At 42.6% G+C, this 20,293-nt stretch overlaps 1 protein-coding gene across 1 annotated transcript; it reads left to right on the top strand.

Moving 5' to 3' along the window:
- The first annotated feature begins 264 nt into the window (after nucleotides 1-264).
- LOC140407470 (insulin-like growth factor-binding protein 7) lies at nucleotides 265-18,740 on the top strand. Its single transcript, XM_072494931.1, has 4 exons — nucleotides 265-417; nucleotides 9,068-9,184; nucleotides 11,615-11,723; nucleotides 18,397-18,740. The coding sequence occupies exons 1-4, from the start codon at nucleotides 265-267 to the stop codon at nucleotides 18,411-18,413; spliced, it is 396 nt and encodes a 131-aa protein (XP_072351032.1). The 3' UTR covers nucleotides 18,414-18,740.
- Nucleotides 18,741-20,293: the final 1,553 nt, after the last annotated feature.

Raw genomic sequence — 20,293 nt, 5'->3', positions numbered from 1 at the left:
CCTCATCTCTATCCCCAACCCGCACTCTATCTTCACTTTGGCATGGCAAGTTAAATTTGATTATTAAATGACAATCATGCGGGTCAACACAGTCAAAATGGTGGCTAGAAACCCATCCTGTCTTAGCAATATCCAGCCTATGACATTTTTTGTTTCAAATCTTGAGTAAAATGAGTTAAGGTGAATAATTACCACGTGATTCTCACTCCATCTCTGCTGACATGAGGACTAACCTCTCATGCTAGTCCTCACTTTGTGTAAGTGATGACAACAGAGAAACTCAATTCACGTTACTTTTCATTGACAGCTCCAGTCATTGTGACGCAGCCTAAGGAGGTCTGGAATGTCAGTGGATCCCAAGTTTACCTTAGCTGTGAAGTTATCGGAGTACCTACTCCTGTCCTCACCTGGAACAAGGTTTGCAAATTTCAGTTTCTTCTCTATTTCTATTCGGTTTGCAGAGTTTAGGTTTTTTTAGGAAAAGGAACTTCTCACATGTTTCTAAATCACCTTTTGGGGAAATCAAGAATTTAGCCTGCATACTTAATTACAAATGCAATTAACACATCTATGAACACATTGGTTAACACATCTATATTAATCATTTGACTAATTAGAATCTATACATGTGAACACTTAAAATGTTGAAATAAAACAATATCATAAGCCCTTTGTCTGACAATCCTAATTGCTTTGGACCACTGACATGGCAATAATTCCATCAGTCCATTAGTCACAGGACTGACATCTCACCCGTTAGCTATGGCATGCGTCAGGCCAGTCAGACCATCGATTCTCTGCTAACATTTTGCTAGAATGATCCAACCTAATCTCACTGCCCTGTTCTCCCCCTAGAGTCCAAAAGCTTCCTCTGCTTCAAATATGTATCCAATTTCCTTTTAAAAGGTACAATGGCCTCTGCCTCAATCACTCCCCTTGGCAAAACATTCTATTCCCCAGCAACAGTAAAGGCACCTCTCTTAACTTCCAACTCCCCTAATCATAATCTTATGTTAATGGCAAACTTGGGCAGTTCCGTCACATGGAATGTTCCTCCTGTGCAATGTGGGAAACCAGGGTCACTTCCAATGTCCAGAGTGGCTCTGTGTGCAGGAATTAATTGACTTCCCCAGCAATAGGGAACAGCCTGATTTCATTCTTACTTCTGTCTTTAAGACTAAATACCGCTTTGTCTTGGACATGCCACCAGATGAAGCAGTTTCTCTGTATCAACTCAATCCAATCCTTTCATCAGAACTATTTTTCGTAACTCCGTTTTAATCCTGTAAAGTCCCTTTATTATTCCAAAGACATCAATTTAATAGTTTTGACCTTCTAACGCAAGGGAATTGTTGTTCTATTTCTCTGGTTATGAATATGGTGGTCAATATGGTCGCCTTTCTTGATCCTAATTATGTTTATGCCTTAGAGTCGCCAGGTATCTTTTGATACCGCCACAAAGTTCAAACCCAAATACTGATCAAAGAGCCAATACACCAGTTAGTTAGTTCAAAGTCAATACTATTTATTTACACACAGTAATATCTACTCATGCACAAAGTACTACAAACTGAACTATCTCTAACGCTAACGCCTATACTTAGCTTCGGGTGCCCACTCAGTCAGAGGAACAATGGCCGTTGTTCGGATCTGAGGTTGCTGGGTTCGAAGTGGTACAGGAGAACAGCGAAGGTCGTCCGTCTGGTAGTGAGCGTTGACCTTGGACTTACTTGCTTCTGGTGCAGCTGGTGGACGGGTCTCTCTGCTTTGAGAGCCAAGTCCAAGAGAGCAATTCTTTCGTGTGGATTCCTTCTTATACCCGGAGGGGCTTCTCGCGCTTTTAGGCGGGCCTTAAACTTGGTCCCAATTTATTGGGCCGCTTCTCGATCACTGATATTGATCTTGACCAATAAAGGGGTGGGTGCCCTGATGGCTGGGCGTGTCTTTGGTGGCCGTTGGCCTTGCTTTGTTTGTGCTTTCGGTTGGGGAACTGGCGGCGGGATGTCTGAAACAGTATCGGTTGCTTGAGTGTCTTTCCTTTGTTCCCGGAGATGGGCCATCAATATGCTAATTGACCTATAGTTTCAATTCCGTCTGGGAGCTGTTTCTCCAATATGCATACAGGCTCTGTGCCTGCTTGTTTTCCTAACATTGTCCACAGTTCCCTATATTCTTTGCGAGCGTCCATTTTGTATTCTGGAAGTGGCCATCCCAGATGGCTACAGAATACAAACCAACTTTATGCAACCTGACATCATAATTAATTGTAAGTTTTGGTATCATCATGGAAAGATTAGAGTACAGATTCACATATTTCCTGATGTTTGGTGTCCAGTACTGAGTGCAGTTCTCCAAGTGGGTTGTGGCCAAGCCTCTGAACAACTAAAGAATCACTTCTTCTCTTTTGTAGTCCAGCCCCTTTGAGTTAAAGTCCAACATCCCATTTGGATTTTCAATTACTTTTTATACCAGACTAGCTTGAGTGTTGCATACAACGTAGGCACCCAAATCCCATTGCTCCTCCACAGTTCCCACTAGTTTATTCTGATTAAAATATGTAATCTTAGAGTCGCCAGGTATCTTTCGATACCGCCACAAAGTTCAAACCCAAATACTGATCAAAGAGCCAATACACCAGTTAGTTAGTTCAAAGTCAATACTATTTATTTACACACAGTAATATCTACTCATGCACAAAGTACTACAAACTGAACTATCTCTAACGCTAACGCCTATACTTAGCTTCGGGTGCCCACTCAGTCAGAGGAACTGTCCCTCTCTAAACTCCTCCACTGTCTTTAAAATGTATGTCCAACATGTAGTACAAGCATCTACAGTGTTTCTCTGGGCTGCATTACAGTGTTTCTCTTGGAATTTGGTGACTGAGGGAGTTTGGTGAAGGGGGAAGGAAGTGATCCTTTCATCTTCTACCTTTCTTAGATTCAAAGTAGGTGTTCTCATATGGTCCCATGTCAAACTCTATCTGCCATAGTTTTACCCATTCAACTTCATCTGTCTATGACTTTACAAAGGGAAACTATTCCTCCTCAACCATTTTGCAGCCTTTGACATGGTTGACCATGAAATTCTGCTCAAACGCCTCTCCGCTGTATCTGGCTGCACTCACCTTGTTTCATTCTAATCTATCCAGTGGTAGCTAGACAATCGCCTATACAAGCTTTTCTTCCCACTTCTGCGCTGTTACTTCTGGTGTTCTCAAAAGATCTATTATTGGCCACCTTCTATCTCTCACTTACGTGTTGCCCCTCTGCGACCTCATCTATAACACAGCATCACATTCCACATGTGCACTTACGCAAACCCAGCTCTACCACATCTGTCCCTCTCTAAACTCCTCCACTGTCTTTAAAATGTATGTCCAACATGTAGTACAAGCATCTACAGTGTTTCTCTGGGCTGCATTACAGTGTTTCTCTTGGAATTTGGTGACTGAGGGAGTTTGGTGAAGGGGGAAGGAAGTGATCCTTTCATCTTCTACCTTTCTTTAGGAAGAAGAATGATGACCTTGGTAAGTAGAACCTGGTCAGTGTTTCCACTGCCCTTAATAGTCTCTAAACTATACAAGGTAAAAGCAAAGGAAGTAATTTAAAGTACGTCATGGTAGGGCAACTTGGTCACATGGAATGCTCCTTCTGTGTGACGTGGGAAGCCAGGGGCACTTCCAGTGTCCAGACAGACCATGCATGCAGGATGTGTTTCCAGCTGATGCTAAACAAAATCCATGTTTCAGAGCTAGAGCTGCTGCAGGAGTCATTGTGGAGCATCCACAGGGATGAGATCTTTATGGATAGCATGTACAGTAAGGTAGTCATACTGCAGGTAAAGAGTGCACATGCAGAAAGGAAATTGGTGACCACCAGACAGAGTAAAAGCACTAGGCAGGTTATACAGAAGTTCACTTGGTCCACCTCCCTCTCTAACAGATTTTCTGCTGAGGCAGATGGTTTCTCAGGGGAGTGCAGCAAGAGCCAAGCCCGTGGCATCAGAAGAGGCTCAACTACATAGTGGGGAGAAAAAAGAGATGAGGGAACAATAGTGCTAGGTGATTCTATCTTAAGGGGAACAGATCGATGCTTCTGTGTCTGCACACATGACACCAGGATAGTATGCTCCCTCCCTGGTGTCTTGATGCCAATGAGCAGCTGCAAGGCAATAGGTAGGAGAAAGGTGAACAGCCAGCAGTCATATTGGTACCAACAACATAAGCAAAAACAGGGATGAAAGCAGAATATAGGGAGCTAGAAAATAAATTAAATAAATTGAAAGGAAGGACTTCAAAGGTAATAATTTCAGCATTACCCCCAGTGCCATGTGCGAGTGATATCAGGAACAGGTGAATATTTAAGACGAATGCATGGCTGGAGAGATGGTGTAGGAGGGAGGGATTTAGATTCCTGAGGCATTGGGACTGATTTTAAGTAAGGTGGGCCTGTAGAAGTGGACTAGTTGCACCAAGCAGGACCAGGACCAATATCCGCAAAGGGGTATTCGCTAGTACTCTGGGGGAGGGTTTAAACTAGTGGCAGGAGGATGGGAACCTGAGCAGCGAGACACAAGAGAGAGAAACAAAGATTGATAGGCAGTAAAGTAGAAAACAAAAGTGGAAGGCAAAGGAAATAAGAGCTAGCAGCAAATGGGGTCATAGTACAAAAAAGTGTAAAAATATTAAAAATATAAGTCTAAAGGCACTGTATCTGAATGCACAGCACATTCGCAATAAGGTAGGCAAATTAATAGCACAAATAGATGTAAATGGATACGATATGAGTGGGGTTATAGAGGAATGGCTGCAGGGTGTCCAAGGCTGGGAACTGAATATACCCTAAGTGCATTTGATATTTAGGAAGGACAGGCACAAAGGAAAAGGAGGTAGGATGGCATTGTCAGTTAAGGATGAAATCCTTGCAGTCGGGAGGATATTAGCTCAGAAAATCCAGGTGTAAAATCAGTTTGGGTGGCGCTAAGAGGAATCAAGAAGTAGAAAGCATTAGTGGGAGTCCTCTGAATTCTCCAAACAGTTGTGGTAAGGTAGGGGATGGCATTAAACAGGAAATTAGAGATGCATGTAACAAGGGTGCTACAGTAATCATGGGTGACATTCATCTTCATATAGATTGGGCAAACCAAATGAGCAATAATCTTGTGGCGGATGAATTCCTTGAGTGTGTACAAAATGGTTATTTAGATCAGTATGTCAAGGGACCAACTAGGGAACATACTATCCTAGATTTGGTATTCTGCAATGAGAGGGGATTAATAATAATCTTGTGCGGGATCCTTTAGGGAATGGTGACAGAACTAAGATACAAAATCTAAACGAAAGAAATTATAAAGATATGAGGTGTGAGTTGGCTAAGGGGAACCTCAGTAAACAATGTGATGGTGGATAGGCAATGGTTAATATTTAAGGAAGAAATGTGTGCATTGCAACAGTTATACATTCCTTCTTGCCACAAAAACACAAGAAAAGCAGTCCAACCACGGCTAACAAAAGAAATCAAGGATAGTATTAGATCCAAAGAAGAGTATTATAAAGTTGTGAAAACCAAGCAGCAAGCCTAAGGATTGGGAGCAGTTTAGAATTCAGTAAATTCGATCTAAGAGATTGATTAAGAGGGAAAAAAATCGAATACGAGAGTAAACTTGCAAGGAACAGAAAAAGACTGTTAAAGCTTCTAAAACTCTTTAGAAAGAAAAAGATTGGTGAAGACAAATGTAGGTCCTTTACAATCCAAAATGGGAGAATTTACAATAGAGAACAAGGAAATGGCAGTGCAACTAAACAATAATTTTAGTTCTGTCTTCACAGAGGAAGACACAAATAACTTCCCAGAAATGCTAGGGAACCAAGGAGGAGGAATTACGAAAGAAATGTGTTAGAGAAATTAATGGGACTGAAAATTAATAAATTGCCAGAGCCTGATAATCTACATCTCAGAGTACTAAAGGATGTGGCCATGGAAATAATAAATGCATTGCTCATCAGCTTCCAAAATTCTGTAGATTCTGGAACAGTCCGGGAAGATTGGAGCCTGGCAAATTTAACTCCACTACTTAAAAAAGAAGGAAGGGATAAAACAAGGAATTTCAGACCAATTAGCCTGATATTAGCAGTAGGGAAAATTTGCTGGAGTCTATTTTAAAGGATGTGATAACAGGACACTTTGAAAATAACAACAGGACGAGACAAAGTCAACATATTTTGAAAGGAAAACCTACTGGAGTTTTGTAAGGATGTAAGTAGTAGGATAAGAGAGAACCAATGGATGTGGTGTATTCGTATTTTCAGAAAGAAGTTGATAAACTCCCACATAAGATGTTAGTGTGTAAAATCAAAGTACGTAGAATTAGGGAAAATATATTGCATGGGTTGAAAATTTATTGAAGACAGGAACCAGAGACTGGGAATACATGGGTCTTTTTCGGAGTGGCAGTTGGTGTCCAGTGGGGTACTGCAGGGATCAGTACATGAGTCCCAGCTAGTCACAATATATATTAATGATTTGGATGAGGGAACCAAATCTACTATTTCCAAGTTTGCTCATGACATGAAACTTGGTGAGGATGTGAGTGATGAGGAGACGCTACAAGGCAATTTGGACAAGTTGAGTGAGTGGGCAAATACACGGCAGATGAAGTATAATGTGGATAAGTGTGAAGTTATCCACTTTGGTAGGAAAAACCGAATGGCAGAGTATTATTTAAATGATGATAGACTGGGAAATGTTGATGTACAAAGGGACCTGGATGTTATTGTACACCAGTCACTGAAAGCAAAGATGCAGGTGCAGCAAGTAGTTAGGAAGGTAACTTGTATGTTGGCTGTCATTTCTTCTTGACTGGAGTACAGGAGCAATGCAGCTGTACAGGGTCTTGGTGAGACCACACCTGGAGTATTGTGGGCAGTTTTCATCACCTTGCCTAAAAAAAGAGATATTTGCCACAGAGGGAGAGCAGCGAAGGTTCACCAGACTGATTCCTGGGATGGCAGGATTGTTGTTTGAGGTGAGATTGATTCAAGTAGGCCTGTGTTCACTGGCGTCCAGTAGAATGAGAGGGGACCTCATTGAAACGTATATAATTCTGACAGGGTTGGGAAGACTGCATGCAGGGACTCTGTTTCCTCTAGCTGGAGGGTCTAGGTCAAGGGGTCGCAATCTCAGTATAGGGGATAGGCCATTTAGGACTGAGATGAGGAGAAACCTCTTCACTCAGAGGGTGGTGAACCCTTGGAATTCTCTACCGCAGAAGGCTTTGGAGGCTAAGTCACTGAATATATTTACGAAGGAATAGATTTTTAGATTCTAAAGGCATCAAGGGGTACAAGGCGAACGCGGGAATATGGTGTTGAGATAGGGGATCAGCCATGGTCATATTGAATGGCGGAGCAGGCTCAAAGGGCCAAATGATCATCTACTCCTATTTTCCAAGAACAGAAATTTCCTCCAACTAAATTTCCTCCGGGGCGGCATGTTGGTACAGCTGCCCCACAGCACCAGGGACCTGGGTTTAATCCTGGCCTTGGGTGACTGTGTGGAGTTTGCACTCCTCCCCGTGTCTGTGTGGGTTTCCTCCGGGTGCTCCGATTTCATCCCACAGTGCAAACATGTGCAGGTTAGGTGGATTGGTCATACTAAAAATTGCCCCTTAGGGCCCAAAGATGCGTAGGTTAGGTGGGGTTACAGCAATAGGGCAGGGTCATGGGCCTAGAGAGGGTGCTCTTTCAGCGGGTCGGTGCAGACTCAATGGGCCAAATGGCCTCCTTCTGCACTGTAGGGATTCTATGATTCTTCTATGAAATATTGTGAAGACAGAAACATTGTCTTTGTTTCCCATCACCAACTCTGTTCTCTTGCACATGGCTCCATTCCTCTTCCTAACAGCTGCCTGAGACCGAACCAGGCTGTTTGCAACATTTGGCCCTAAGATGAACTTCTTACCCTATATTTACCACGAAGACCACCTAGTTCCACCTCCACGAATTTCCCAACTTTGCTCCAGCCTCAGCTGTCACTGAAACCCTCACCCATGCCTTTGTGACGTACAGGCTTGACCATTCCAATGCACTTTTGGCCAGCCTCTCTAGCCTCTGCAAGCTTGCAGTTATCCAAAATTCTGCTGCCCAGGTTCTAACTCACACCAAGTCCAACTCGCCCATCTCCCCTGGTTTGCTGATCTACACTGGCCCCCTGGTTACGCATTGCTGATTTTTAAAGTTCTCAACCTTGTTTTTAAATTCCTGTATGATCTTGTCTCTGCCCTTCTCTTGTAATCTCCTCCAGCCCAACAACCTTGTTGCATTCTGACAATTTTGACATCTTGAATGTTCCTGATTTAAAAAAACTCTCCTATTGATGGACATCCTGCATCTGGCTAGGTCCTAAGCTCTGAAATTCCCTTCCTAACCCTCTCTGTCTTTCCTTCTTCCTTCAAGAGGTTCCTTAAAATCTGCCACTTTGACCAAGCTTCAGCTCATCTGAAATCTCCTTATAAGGCTCAGTGACAAATCCAATATACGTAGAGTCTGGAATTCAATATATTCTATTGGCTGAGTGCATCTAAACTCCGTTTTTGTTACTACCTTGAATTCCAATATACTTCCCCCACAATGATAACATTGTCATGCTTTCCATTACAAAAATATGCACTGGCAGCTTATAAAGAATGGAAAAAAGTTACTGCTTAGAGGGCCTATTGATGACTGAAGTGAAAACTTTGATTTGCTAAAGAGCCATTATGCCTGAGGAAATAATCAACTTTTGTTGCTAACTAAATATTTGCTTGTGAAAAGTTCTTAAACAATTTAGAATGAAGCCTTTTAGCTCTATTTGCTCTCCTTGGGAACTGCTGACAATGACTTTCAACGCACACAAGTTGACATGGTGCAACATGTCTGGGGCTATTGCAAAACATGCCATCATACAAGGAACATTTGTTATGCTAAGCACAAAGAACATTCTCAAAGTGGTGTGGTCCTTCAGCGATCTAAAAACGTATTATGTGAAACCACATAAGGATACATTATGAATGCTATTTTAAATAATAGGTAAAGAAAACAGCAAACGGTTTGGAAAAGGTGGAGTTGCTGCCTGGTGACCGGGACAACCTTGCCATTCAGACCCGTGGTGGACCAGAGAAACATGAGGTTACAGGATGGGTGCTGGTAAGCTTTTAATCCACATTTAAGAACATTCATTAGGAATTTATGTAATTTCAACCCACAAAAAAATTCTTAAATTGTTGTGCTGCTTACAGTAAGGAATGGGAATGCCTTTCACCATGTTGCACACAAAACAGTCCCCAGTCGATATTACAAGAGTGGTGACAATTAGCAAAGCATTTCCTTGGTTGTAAAGCACTTTGGGATGTTCTGAGATCGTGTAAGGTCCATCTAAATGCAAGTTCTTCCTTTTAAGTCACGGCTCCCAGAGTAAAGATCTGCCAAATCTGCGGCAAAAGTGAGGAAAACATTTATTTTGTGCGCTACGGGTTAGCTTATAATAACCTGTAACAACCTGTCTGATTGGAGATTGCACATTTTGTGCTGTCCTGTGGTCATTGTTGGGCTGCTTCCGCGCTCCCCACAAGAGTTTAGAATTAGGTTGAAAATATCCAAACCCAGTCCCGAGCAAGGAAGGCTTTCGTATCACCAGACTAGTCATGTCTGTCTTCAACCCCGAGGTAGCCTTCACACAATTATGTTTCAATTTTTCAAACAAAAACATTGTTGCTTTCAAGAAATCTGAAGGAGCAGAAGTTTTACTATCAATTCTGCTCATTATAATTTGCTTTCAACATTATCTGTCCGTTTTATAAAAAAAAGCCTGTAAAAAACTGACCCACGTTGCCAACTTGTCACAAGCATCTGAAATATGGTTAACTATATTTACTCATCTAATTGAACTTCGGGATTAAAATGTAGAATCTCTGGATTAAATTACCCACAATTGGGCAACAATGGAACCAAAGTAACAATCTGGCTGTGAGGAGATTTGACTCTTGGTGTACTAATTGTACGCTAGATTAAAAAAACCATCTTATTTCTTGCTTGGTAAAAGAGTGACAAAGACAGCAACTTAGTTACATATCCATGGCGAAGAAAAACAGACACTGATTCAAAGGAAAGATAAGTGAATAAGACCTTGGTTTAATGACTTGAGCTGAGAATTTGTTGTCACCCCACTGTTCAGGTATGACATTGAAAACTAACTCTCTTCTCTATCTTGACCTCATTTATTAATCCAATTTCTTTGCCCCAACACACCCCCCTCTCTCTCAATGTGACCATCTGTATTTTCACAGAGCAGTGCTGTCAACACATTCTGCTATCTTACCTTTATGCCACTATCAGCACCATCTTTAGTCTTTAACACTACCATTAACACTCCCTTTAGTGGCCATGACATTTGGCCATGCATCACTCCTAGCTCCCACCTATTCTTCTCCATCCCTTCTTAAACAGTATAAAATTCATCACATTTCTCTCTCTCTCTTTAGCTCCGAAGAAATCATACAGACTCGAAATGTCAACTGTTCCTCTGTTGCCAGATGTTGGCAGATGTTGCCAGGCCTACTGAGATTTTCCAGTATTTTCTGTTCATATTTTAGAATTCCAGCATCGGCAGTTTCTTTGCTTTTATATACCCAGGCATCTAATTTGGAAGGCAGCAAAAATGCATCATGTCATATAGTACAAACTGTAGTACAAGCCTCCTGGCTCTGTGCCTGAAATGGGGCAATCGGGTCTTTGCATTTGCAAATAGAGGCGTTTTGTGACTCCATTCTTAAAATTGGACAGACCTGAAAATAGCTGATGCCAGGGCCTGCTATTTTCCACCACAGCATTGAAGATCATTGCTAACCTCACTCGCTTCCCTCCTGATTGCAATCCTTTCAAAGGCTTCTTGAGGGAAAGCAGCCTACACAATGTTTCATCCATAAAACTGGTGAGCTGTCTCTGCACCGGGGCTGGTGTCTGCATATGTTAAGACGGCCCGGCTGAGACTCAGGCCTCCGATGAGTGCTCGCAAGGAGTTGTCCATTTCAGCCTTGAAAACAAGGCCAAAACAAATTTCCACCCCTTGAGCTTTAGAGAGGATAGAAAGGGAAGTGGATGCGACACTGAGAAGTTTAGGGCTGAAATGCCAGGTTAGATTTGGTATGCTGAAAACACAATTGCTAATACGGTGCAGGGAGTAGATTTAAGAGTTAGAAATTATATTGAGGCACTCATCATGCCGTATGAAGGAAAGGTGAATTCTATTGCACTTTCTGCAATTTTTGAATTTGAAATGTTTTGTCGCCCGTCTACATATCACATATATTGTAAATAAGAGAATTACAATTGTATAGAGGTACTCAGGAGGGGCTCACACTGTATGGTGACAAGTCAAATTTTATGGCATTTTCTGTAATTTTCAAGTTGAAATGTTTTGTAATATTCTTTTGCAATTTTTATGAATCAAGGATATAATTTTGTAAACAAGAAGATTCAAGAGTTAGAGGAATGGAGAGTTGTCGAAACATTCATTTTTGCAAATTCTGCACATTAAGTGCCATGTCTCCAATCATCTTTATTTTCAATTATATTTAGATCTCTCCGCTCACCGAGGAAGACGCTGGAGAATATGAGTGCCATGCGTTGAACACCAACGGAGAGGCTGCAGCTGCTGGAAGCATACATGTGGTTGAAGAACTAGAAAGTGCGTGTAATGTTCTATATAAATAACATAGATGTGTCATGAAATATATGTAGCTTCATGGCTACTAAAAGGACTATCATGATTTTTCATGGGAGTGATAAAGAGGTAGTGAGGGGAAAGGGCAGACAGATTTTAGCATGAGAATTTTAAATACATGTCCTGAAGCCTGCAAGATGCGATTCAGGCGGCAAAGTTTTGCACTGAGCTGTTTTATATTATGTAGGAAGCCGGTCAAGAGAGAATTGGAATAATCAAGTCTGGCAGTGACCAAAGCACGAATCAGATTTCATTCACACACAGGTTGAGGCAGGCTGGTGTTCGGGGAATGTAATGGAGGTGGAAAGAGGCTGGAGGAAATATGGGGTCAGAGAATTAAACGGGATGCTGAGATTTCAAACAGCTGAAAAAGCCTTAAACAGTGGCAAGGATTCAGAGTTTGTGGCAAGGGCACAAGACTATTGCTTCAGTCTTCCTAATTCCCCAAAAAGCTATGGTTAATTTAAGACTTCAACTCAGCAACCTGCCAGAGATAGAGGAAGTGTTGAGAAAGGGAGCGCTATAATGCTGGTTGTCCTCCGTGTACATGGGGAGGCATAATCAGTGTTTGCAGTTATGTAACCCTAGGGAACCATGTAGTCAAGAAGGGATTGGTCTCAAAGGTCACAGTGTAACTTGAGGAAGATAAGCCTTCGCTGGAGATGGTCTATCCATCCAGATATGAATGGAATCAAATGAGGGCAGGGCTACTGAGCTGATTAACTAAGAAAAGATGTTGGAGGTGATTGACCATATCAAGGGCCGCAGAGATCATGGAAGATGAGAGAAAATGAACCACGGTCACAATCACAGAATATTAGTGCCATGGCTGGAATAGAAATCTGAATAGAAGTTCAGGCAGGGAGTTGCAGGATTGATAGGTACAGATTTTGGAGACATGTTGAAGAGAGGAAAGGAAAGTTGGCATCGGGTCAGTAGTTTGCAAGGACAAAGTTGTCAGTGATGGGGATTATTTTGAGAGGGTGATGACAAATGTTTTTGAAAGATGGGGAGACAAAACCAGAGGAAAATATAATGTTTACAAAGTCAGTACGGGGAAGGGAGGTTGGGTGCTCAGCAATTTAGCAGAGGAATGGGGACAAAGGAGCAGGTGGTGGTTTTTGTGGACAAGATGAGCTCAGAAAGGGCATAAGGGGAGAAAACTAGAGAAGGACGTGGGATTAATACTAGGTCTGATGGGAAAGGTTTAGTTTGTGGAGCAGGAGGGATACAGATGGTGTCAATCTGAGCGATAAAAGTTGTCCCGGAGTTCCTTGCAATTGTAGTGGGAGTAAGGGTAGAACAGGTAAGCATAAAGATGGTAATGGAGAAAAGAAGCCAAGTGTTTTTTTTGTTCTCCAGGATCATGGAGTGGTGGGCACTTTTTGTCAGGGGAGAATGGGACCCAATTGTATTTGAAGTGTGAGACTATGTTTTTCAGAATTTCTCCATAATTCTGTTCTTCAAGCGTCTTATGTTAATCCACTGATGTGTGCTGTAATTCTGACCTGTTGTTGACGTTATGTCCTTAAGCTTGAATGGGAATGGTGACAGTTTCCTCAACATATTTGCTTGAAAAAAGGATCCAAAACTGAATGGGTGTTGTGTATCGACCCCCTGGTAGCAGTTCGGAGGTGTTAAGATTATATAAATGCAGAAATTAGACAAGTGTGTAGCAAAGGCGGACGGCGAACATGGAGAAGGTGAGGCGATTGGGGGGGGGGGGGGAAGAATGAGTTAGGATGGAAGAGGAATTCTGTAGGGGTGGGGTCCAGCTTAAGGGCTATGCTGGCGGCAGCATTGTCAATGGCGCCGAGCAGATACTCAGGGAGACCGATGGTGCAGTCCACGGTAAAGATCTAGAACCAGCTGAGGAGGCACTTTTGGAAAGAGGGGGTGTCAGTGTTAAGCCTTTGTGTGAAAGCCACGGTTTACTGCCAGGGGATAGATGGCACGTATAGGTACTGGAGAGAAGTGGGGGCTGGTTAAGGTGAGGGATTTGTATCTGGAAGAACGGTTTGCCAGTATAGATGAATTGAAGGAGAGGGTAGAGTTCCCGAGAGAAAGTGAGTTTAGGTACCTGCAGGTAAGGGACTTTGCGTGGAAAGTTTGGAAAGGGTTCCCCAGGATGTCGAGGTACTCCCTGCTGGAACAACTGTTGCTTCCGGATGTGGAAGGGGAGGGTAGAATGGGAGACCAAATACAGGTGGCTGGGGAGCTGGGTGGGGAGATAAACTGGAGAGTATGGAGTGAGGTGCTACGAAGGGTAAATGCAACCTCCTCATGCGGAAGGATGAGCCTGATACAATTCAAGGTTGTATACAGAGTACATATGACACGGGCAAGAATGAGTGGATTCTTTCAGGGCGTGGCAGACAAGTGAGAGACGTGTGGGCGGAACTAGCGAATCATGCACATACGTTCTGGTGCTGTGAAAAGCTGGAGAGATTCTGGGCGGGAGTGTTCACGGGCACTAGCAAGGAGAGTGGTGGAAGAGGTGGATTCGGACCCGTTGGTGGTGATCTTTGGGATATCGGAGAAGCCGGAGCTGGTGGAGGGGAGGATGGCTGATGTTGTAGCCTTAGTCTCTCTGATTGCTTGGCGACGGATTTTATTGGAGCGGCCGTCAGCAATGGGGTAGCGACCTGGCTGGGTGACTTATATGACTTTTTTCGGCTGGAAAGGTCAAATACGAGTTAAGGGGTTCAGTGGAGGCCTTTGAGGCAAGGTGGGGGATGTTCGTGACTGTGTTTGAGGAGTTGTTCGTCGTTGGGGGATGAGGGGGGGGGGTGAAAAAGGGGAAGATTTGTATGAACTGTATAGTTGTGTGTTGGGAAGTTTGTTTCCCAAATTGTTTATATGTTGTAACTTTTCATATACATTTGGAATAAAATACATTTAAAAAAGTGTGTAGCAAAGACAGAGTAGTATTAATGGGAAATTTTAACTTACACATTGATTGGGAGAGGCAGACAAGCACCTGTCAGAAAGGTAGTGAATTTCTGGAATGTGTCCGGGATAGTTTCCTGCAGCAATGTGTTCTACAGTGCAACAAAGGAATTCAGCGTCGTGTTTGAAAGTGAAAAGCACGATTCAGATACTAGAATTTTAGACTTGGGTAATGCTGACTTTAACGGGATGAGACACAGACTGTCTAAACTGGAAAGATATGTTAATGGGTCTAAAGATTGAAGACCAGTGGGGAATATTTAAAGAAACATTTAACAAGATACAAAGTGAGTTTATACCCCTGAGAGGAAAAGGCTCCACTTCACACAAAAAAACCGCCATGGACAACTGGAGATTAGGGGCAGCATAAAACAAAAAGGGCTTACAAAAATGCAAAACAGAGCACAAACACAGACGAATAAGATAGATAGAGCAATGGGTTACAAAGCAGTTTATCAGGGCTACTGAAAGGGATTATTAAAGGAAACTTGCAAGGGACATCAAAATCAATAAGAAGAAATTTTATAGTTTAGTAAAGGGAAATTGGGTGGTCAACAACTAAAGCTGAAAATGGAGATACTGCCAGTGATAATGAGAAAATGGCAGGCATGTTGAACAATTACTTTTCCCTCAGTATTTACAGCTGAAAAGAAGGATAACTTGCCGGAAGTCCCGAAAAAATTAATAGCCGATAGACGACAGGCATAATACAATTATTGTAAGTACAGCGTCAGTAACGAGGAAATTAATGGAACTAAAGAGTAACAAATCCCCAGTACCTGACGGTTTCCATCCAAGGGTGTTAAAGGAAGTAGGGAACACATTGTAGGTGCCCCAACTATAATCTTTCAGAGTTGCGTAGGATCAGTAGTCCCTCTGGATTGGAAAATTGTACATGTGACTCCACTTTTTAAGAAGGGGGAAACCGGGGAATTACAGACCAGTTAGCCTAATTTTGGTCGATTAAGGAGAGCCAGCATGGATTTGTGAAGGGAAGGTCATGCCTGGCTAATCTTATTGAATTTTTTTGGTGACAAAGGTAGTGGAGCGGGGAATATCTATGGATGTTATTTACATGGACTTCCAGAAGGCATTTGATAAAGTCCCAAATAAGAGACTGTTAGCTAAAGGTGGAAGTCCACAGAGTTGAGGGCAAATGATTGAAATGGTTAGGAAATTGGTTAAGTGGCAGATGACAGTGTGGGGATAATGGGCAATTACTCTAATTGGCAGGAGGTGACTAGTGGTGCACCACAGGGTTGTGTTGGGGCCTCAATTATTCAATAATGACTTGGATGATGGCATAGAAAGTCAAAGATCCAAATTTGCTGATGATACAAAATTAGGTGGCATTGTAGACAACCTAGATCAGAGCATAAAATTGCAAGGAGGGCAGCAAGGTGGCGCAGTGTTTAGCACTGTTGCCTCACAGCGTCGGGGTCCCAGGTTCAATCCCGGCTCTGGGTCACTGTCCGTGTGGAGTTTGCACATTCTCCCCGTGTTTGCGTGGGTTTCGCCCCCACAACCCAAAGATGTGCAGGGTAGGTGGATTGGCCACACTAAATTGCCTCTTAATTGGAAAAAATGGACTAGGTACTCTAAATTTATAAAAAGTAATAATAAAATTGCAAGGAGGTATTGACAGACTAGGTGAATGAGCAAAATTGTGGCAGATGGAATCCAATGTAAGCAAGTGTGAGGTTATCCATAGATCCTTAAAAGGCCACGAACAAGTGCAGAAAATAATCAAAAAGGCTAATGGAATGTTAGCCTTTATATCTAGAGCATTGGAGTATAGAAACACAAGAGGTTTTGCTGCAGCTATACAGATCCCTGGTTAGAACCCGCTTGGAGTACCGAGAGCAGTTCTGGGCACCACACCTTAGGAAGATATTTTGGTCTTGGAAGGAATGCAACGTAGGTTTACAAAGATGATACCTGGATTACAGGGTTGATTTGAGAGGAAAGATTACAAAGATTAGGCCAGTTTTTGTTAGAATTTAGAAGGTTGAGGGGTGATCTTATCAAAGCATTCAAAATATTAACAGGGGAGGACAGGGTAGATAAAGATAAAACTATTTCCACTAGTTGGAGATTCTAAAACTAGGGGGCACAGCCTAAAAATTAGGGCTAGACCATTCAGGAGAGATGTTAGGAAGCACTTATTTTATTTTTTCCAATTAAGGGGCAATTTAGCGTGGCCGAGGACAGCACGGTGGGGCAGTAGCTAGCACTGGGTCATTGTCAGTGTGGTTTTGCACATTCTCCCCGTGTTTGCATGGGTTTCATAGAATTTACCGTGCAGGAGGAGGCCATTTGGTCCATTGTGTCTGCACCGGCCCTTGGAAAGAGCGCCCTACCTAAACCCTAGCCCCGTAACCCAGCAACCCCATCTAACCCAAGGGCAATTTAGCATGGCCAATCCACCTAACCTGCACATCTTTGGACTGTGGGAGGAAACCCACGGAAACACGGGGAGAACGTGCAGACCCTGCACAGACAGTGACCCAAGCAGGAATCAAACCTGGGACCCTGGCGCTGTGAAGCCATAGTGCTAACCACTATGCTACCGTGCTGCCCCCACAATACAAAGATGTGCAAGGTAGGTGGACTGAACACGCTAAATTGCCCCTTAATTGGAAAAAATGAATTGGGTACACTTAATTTTAAAAAAAAGTTAGGGTGGCCAATCCACCTTCCCTGCACATCTTTAGGTTGTGGGGGTGAGACCCACGCAGACACGGGGAGAATGTGCAAACTCCGCATGGGACAGTGTTCCGGGGCCAGGATCGTACTGGGTCCTCAGCGGCGTGAGGCAGGAGTGCTAACCACTGCACCACTGTGCCGCCAGGAAGCACTTCTTCACTCAAAGAGTTGTCGAGGTTTGAAACTCGCTCCCACAAATAGCAGGTGAAACCAGAACAGTTGTTGATTTTAAATCTGATAGATTTTTGTTCAGCAAAGATATTAAGGAACCTGGGCTGACGGCAGGTATATGGAGTTAAGTCACAGATCAGCCATGATCTCATTAAATGGCAGGACAGGCTCGAGGGGCTGAATGGCCTACTCCTATTTCTATGTTGGTTTGTCACAGGGAAAATCCTGGAAATCAATGTATTCAACAAATTATGTGTAATTATTACAGGAGACTTCAGAATTGAATTTAAGACCAGAATATGGAGCTGTATTATGATATAGAAGAAAACTAAAGTCAATAGATTATGATTTTAAAGACACACATGGAAAAGGTGAAATAAGTCAGTGAAAAATCTAATGGGACAGGGCTCTCCATTTGTTGAGCATGTACAGTAAAACCATAGAAACATAGAATCCCTACAGTGCAGGAGGATGCCATTCGGCCCATCTCATCTGCACCAATCCTCTGAAAGTACTCCACCCAGGCCAACTCTATCCCAGTTACCCTGCAACCCCATCTAATCGTTGGGACACCAAGGGGTAATTTTGCGTGGCCAATCCACCTAACCTGCACATCTTTGGGACAGTGGGAGGAAACCGGAGCACCCGGAGGAAACCCATGCAGACACAGGGCGAACGTGCAAACTCCACACAGTCACCCAAGGCTGGAATTGAACCCGCGCGCTGTAAGGCAACAGTGCTAACCACAGTGCCACGGTGCCATTCTATTAACGCTATTTCTTCTTATTAACTTTGGCGTTTTGCTTTACAGTGAAAGAGGAAGTATGAAAAAATATTCAATGGAATGAACCAATGACCAACCACTAGCTCAGCTTGGAGCTCATCTACTGACGGGGAACGCTGGGGATATGCAGACTATTTGTATAGCGCTTTTTTCAGTGCATAACAAGTCGGGTTTTCTAGGGATCGTTTTCCCAGCATATAGTTACTTTTAATGATGATTGTTGTTGTACCCTTCATTTTACTCTGCTTGTGGTTAGATTTTTGTAAGTCAAATATAAGGCCAAAGGAGCACAAATCAGTTTCTCCATTATCAAGATACAGGCTGTATATAAAGTTATGGAATAAAATTTATACAAAGCTTAAAATACAAAATTTTATTTTTGTTTTCACAACAAAATCTACTTACAATGCTGGCAAAGATAAAACCACCAATCAAGCCACCAGTGAGAACAGTAAACACATGAAGTGAGACTAAAGACCTGGTATTTGAATAAGCAATACCATCACACTTTCTCATACATCATTGTGCACTCTGCTGCAAATAATTTTGCCAGTCACATATTATACTATTTCAATATTGTGCCATAAACCTGGCATGTCTGAGAAAAGCCGATCATTTACAGTCCATTATGAAATCAACATTCGGGGTGCAATGCTCATTGACATTAGTTCCTGGAAGAGAAGTTTGCAGGCATAGGGCATCCGCACCAACGAAATCTGAAAGTTAAAGAACAAGGTGAATAAAAGGTAAGCATCTATTTTTTAAAAACCTACTTCTATTTTTATTCTCATCCTTGCCACAACACGGTTCCACTGACATTTATGGATATTTACAGTCATTTACACATTGTTTAAAATTACTGTTCATGGCTTCGAGTCCCCTCTCCAAAAGTCTTCCCAGTTACTCTGGAGAAATCAGAGAGCTATTGACTTAAGCTAAACTTGTGTAAAACTTAATTCAGCCTTTTTTATATAAATACCCTTAAGGCTATTTGCATAGCTATGGTATAAGCGCTTTCATGTTAGTATTACAAACTTTTCAATTTGTTACAGTTTAAAATATTGATAGGTTGCGTTTTTCTATCACTGGATGCACAATCTGCTACAAATAATTACTTAGCCATATGCATCTTTGCCATTCACATCTGGCCACTCACATTTCACCTACTCTTTTATATTTAGCCACTTCTTCACCTCAACTGCCCGACCGAGCAGTCCATCCACAAATGTCATCATTCTCTGTATAAAGTAGTTAAATACAAACGTTCTATTCCCTTTTCTAAGCCTAGTCATGTCTCCAGATTCAAAACTTTGTGGCAATCTCATCTAGGATCCATTGGTCAGATTCTCATTTCACAAAAGCCATCCATTAGCCGCTCAGAGCCAAATGAGGCCAGTTCTTTTTTTTTTTTTTACAGCTCATGTCCAATACAAAGCACCCAAACATATTTGATACAGGACTCACAAACACAGAGGAGACATTGATTCTATCAGTTTAGATAGATTTCAGTTGAGCTCCCACCGATGAAAATGCCTAAATCACTGTTCCAATATAGCACGATAACTTGATAAGAGTTGCATCAGTGGGGCGGCGCGATGGCACAGTTGCACTGCTGCCTACTGCGCAGAGGACCCGGGTTCGATCCCGGCCCCGGGTCATTGTCGTGTGAGTTTGCACATTCTCCCCGTGCCTGTGTGGGTGTCACCCCTACAACCCAAAGATGTGCAGGTTAGGTGGATTGGCCACACTAAATTGCCCCTTAATTGGAAAAAGTAATTGGGTATTCTAAATATATTTCAAAAAAAGGAGTTGCATCAATAAATTGTAGTTAGATATTGATGAGATGTGTGGAGTCAGTTGGGACGATCACTTAGGAGAGAGGAAAGGTAATAAAGGCAACCAGTTTCTGGTGCTGGCTAATCTT

This window comes from Scyliorhinus torazame, unplaced genomic scaffold (genome assembly GCF_047496885.1).
Source record: "Scyliorhinus torazame isolate Kashiwa2021f unplaced genomic scaffold, sScyTor2.1 scaffold_1552, whole genome shotgun sequence".
Taxonomy (NCBI): Eukaryota; Metazoa; Chordata; class Chondrichthyes; order Carcharhiniformes; family Scyliorhinidae; genus Scyliorhinus; species Scyliorhinus torazame.
This window is presented reverse-complemented; position numbering and strand designations above follow the sequence as displayed.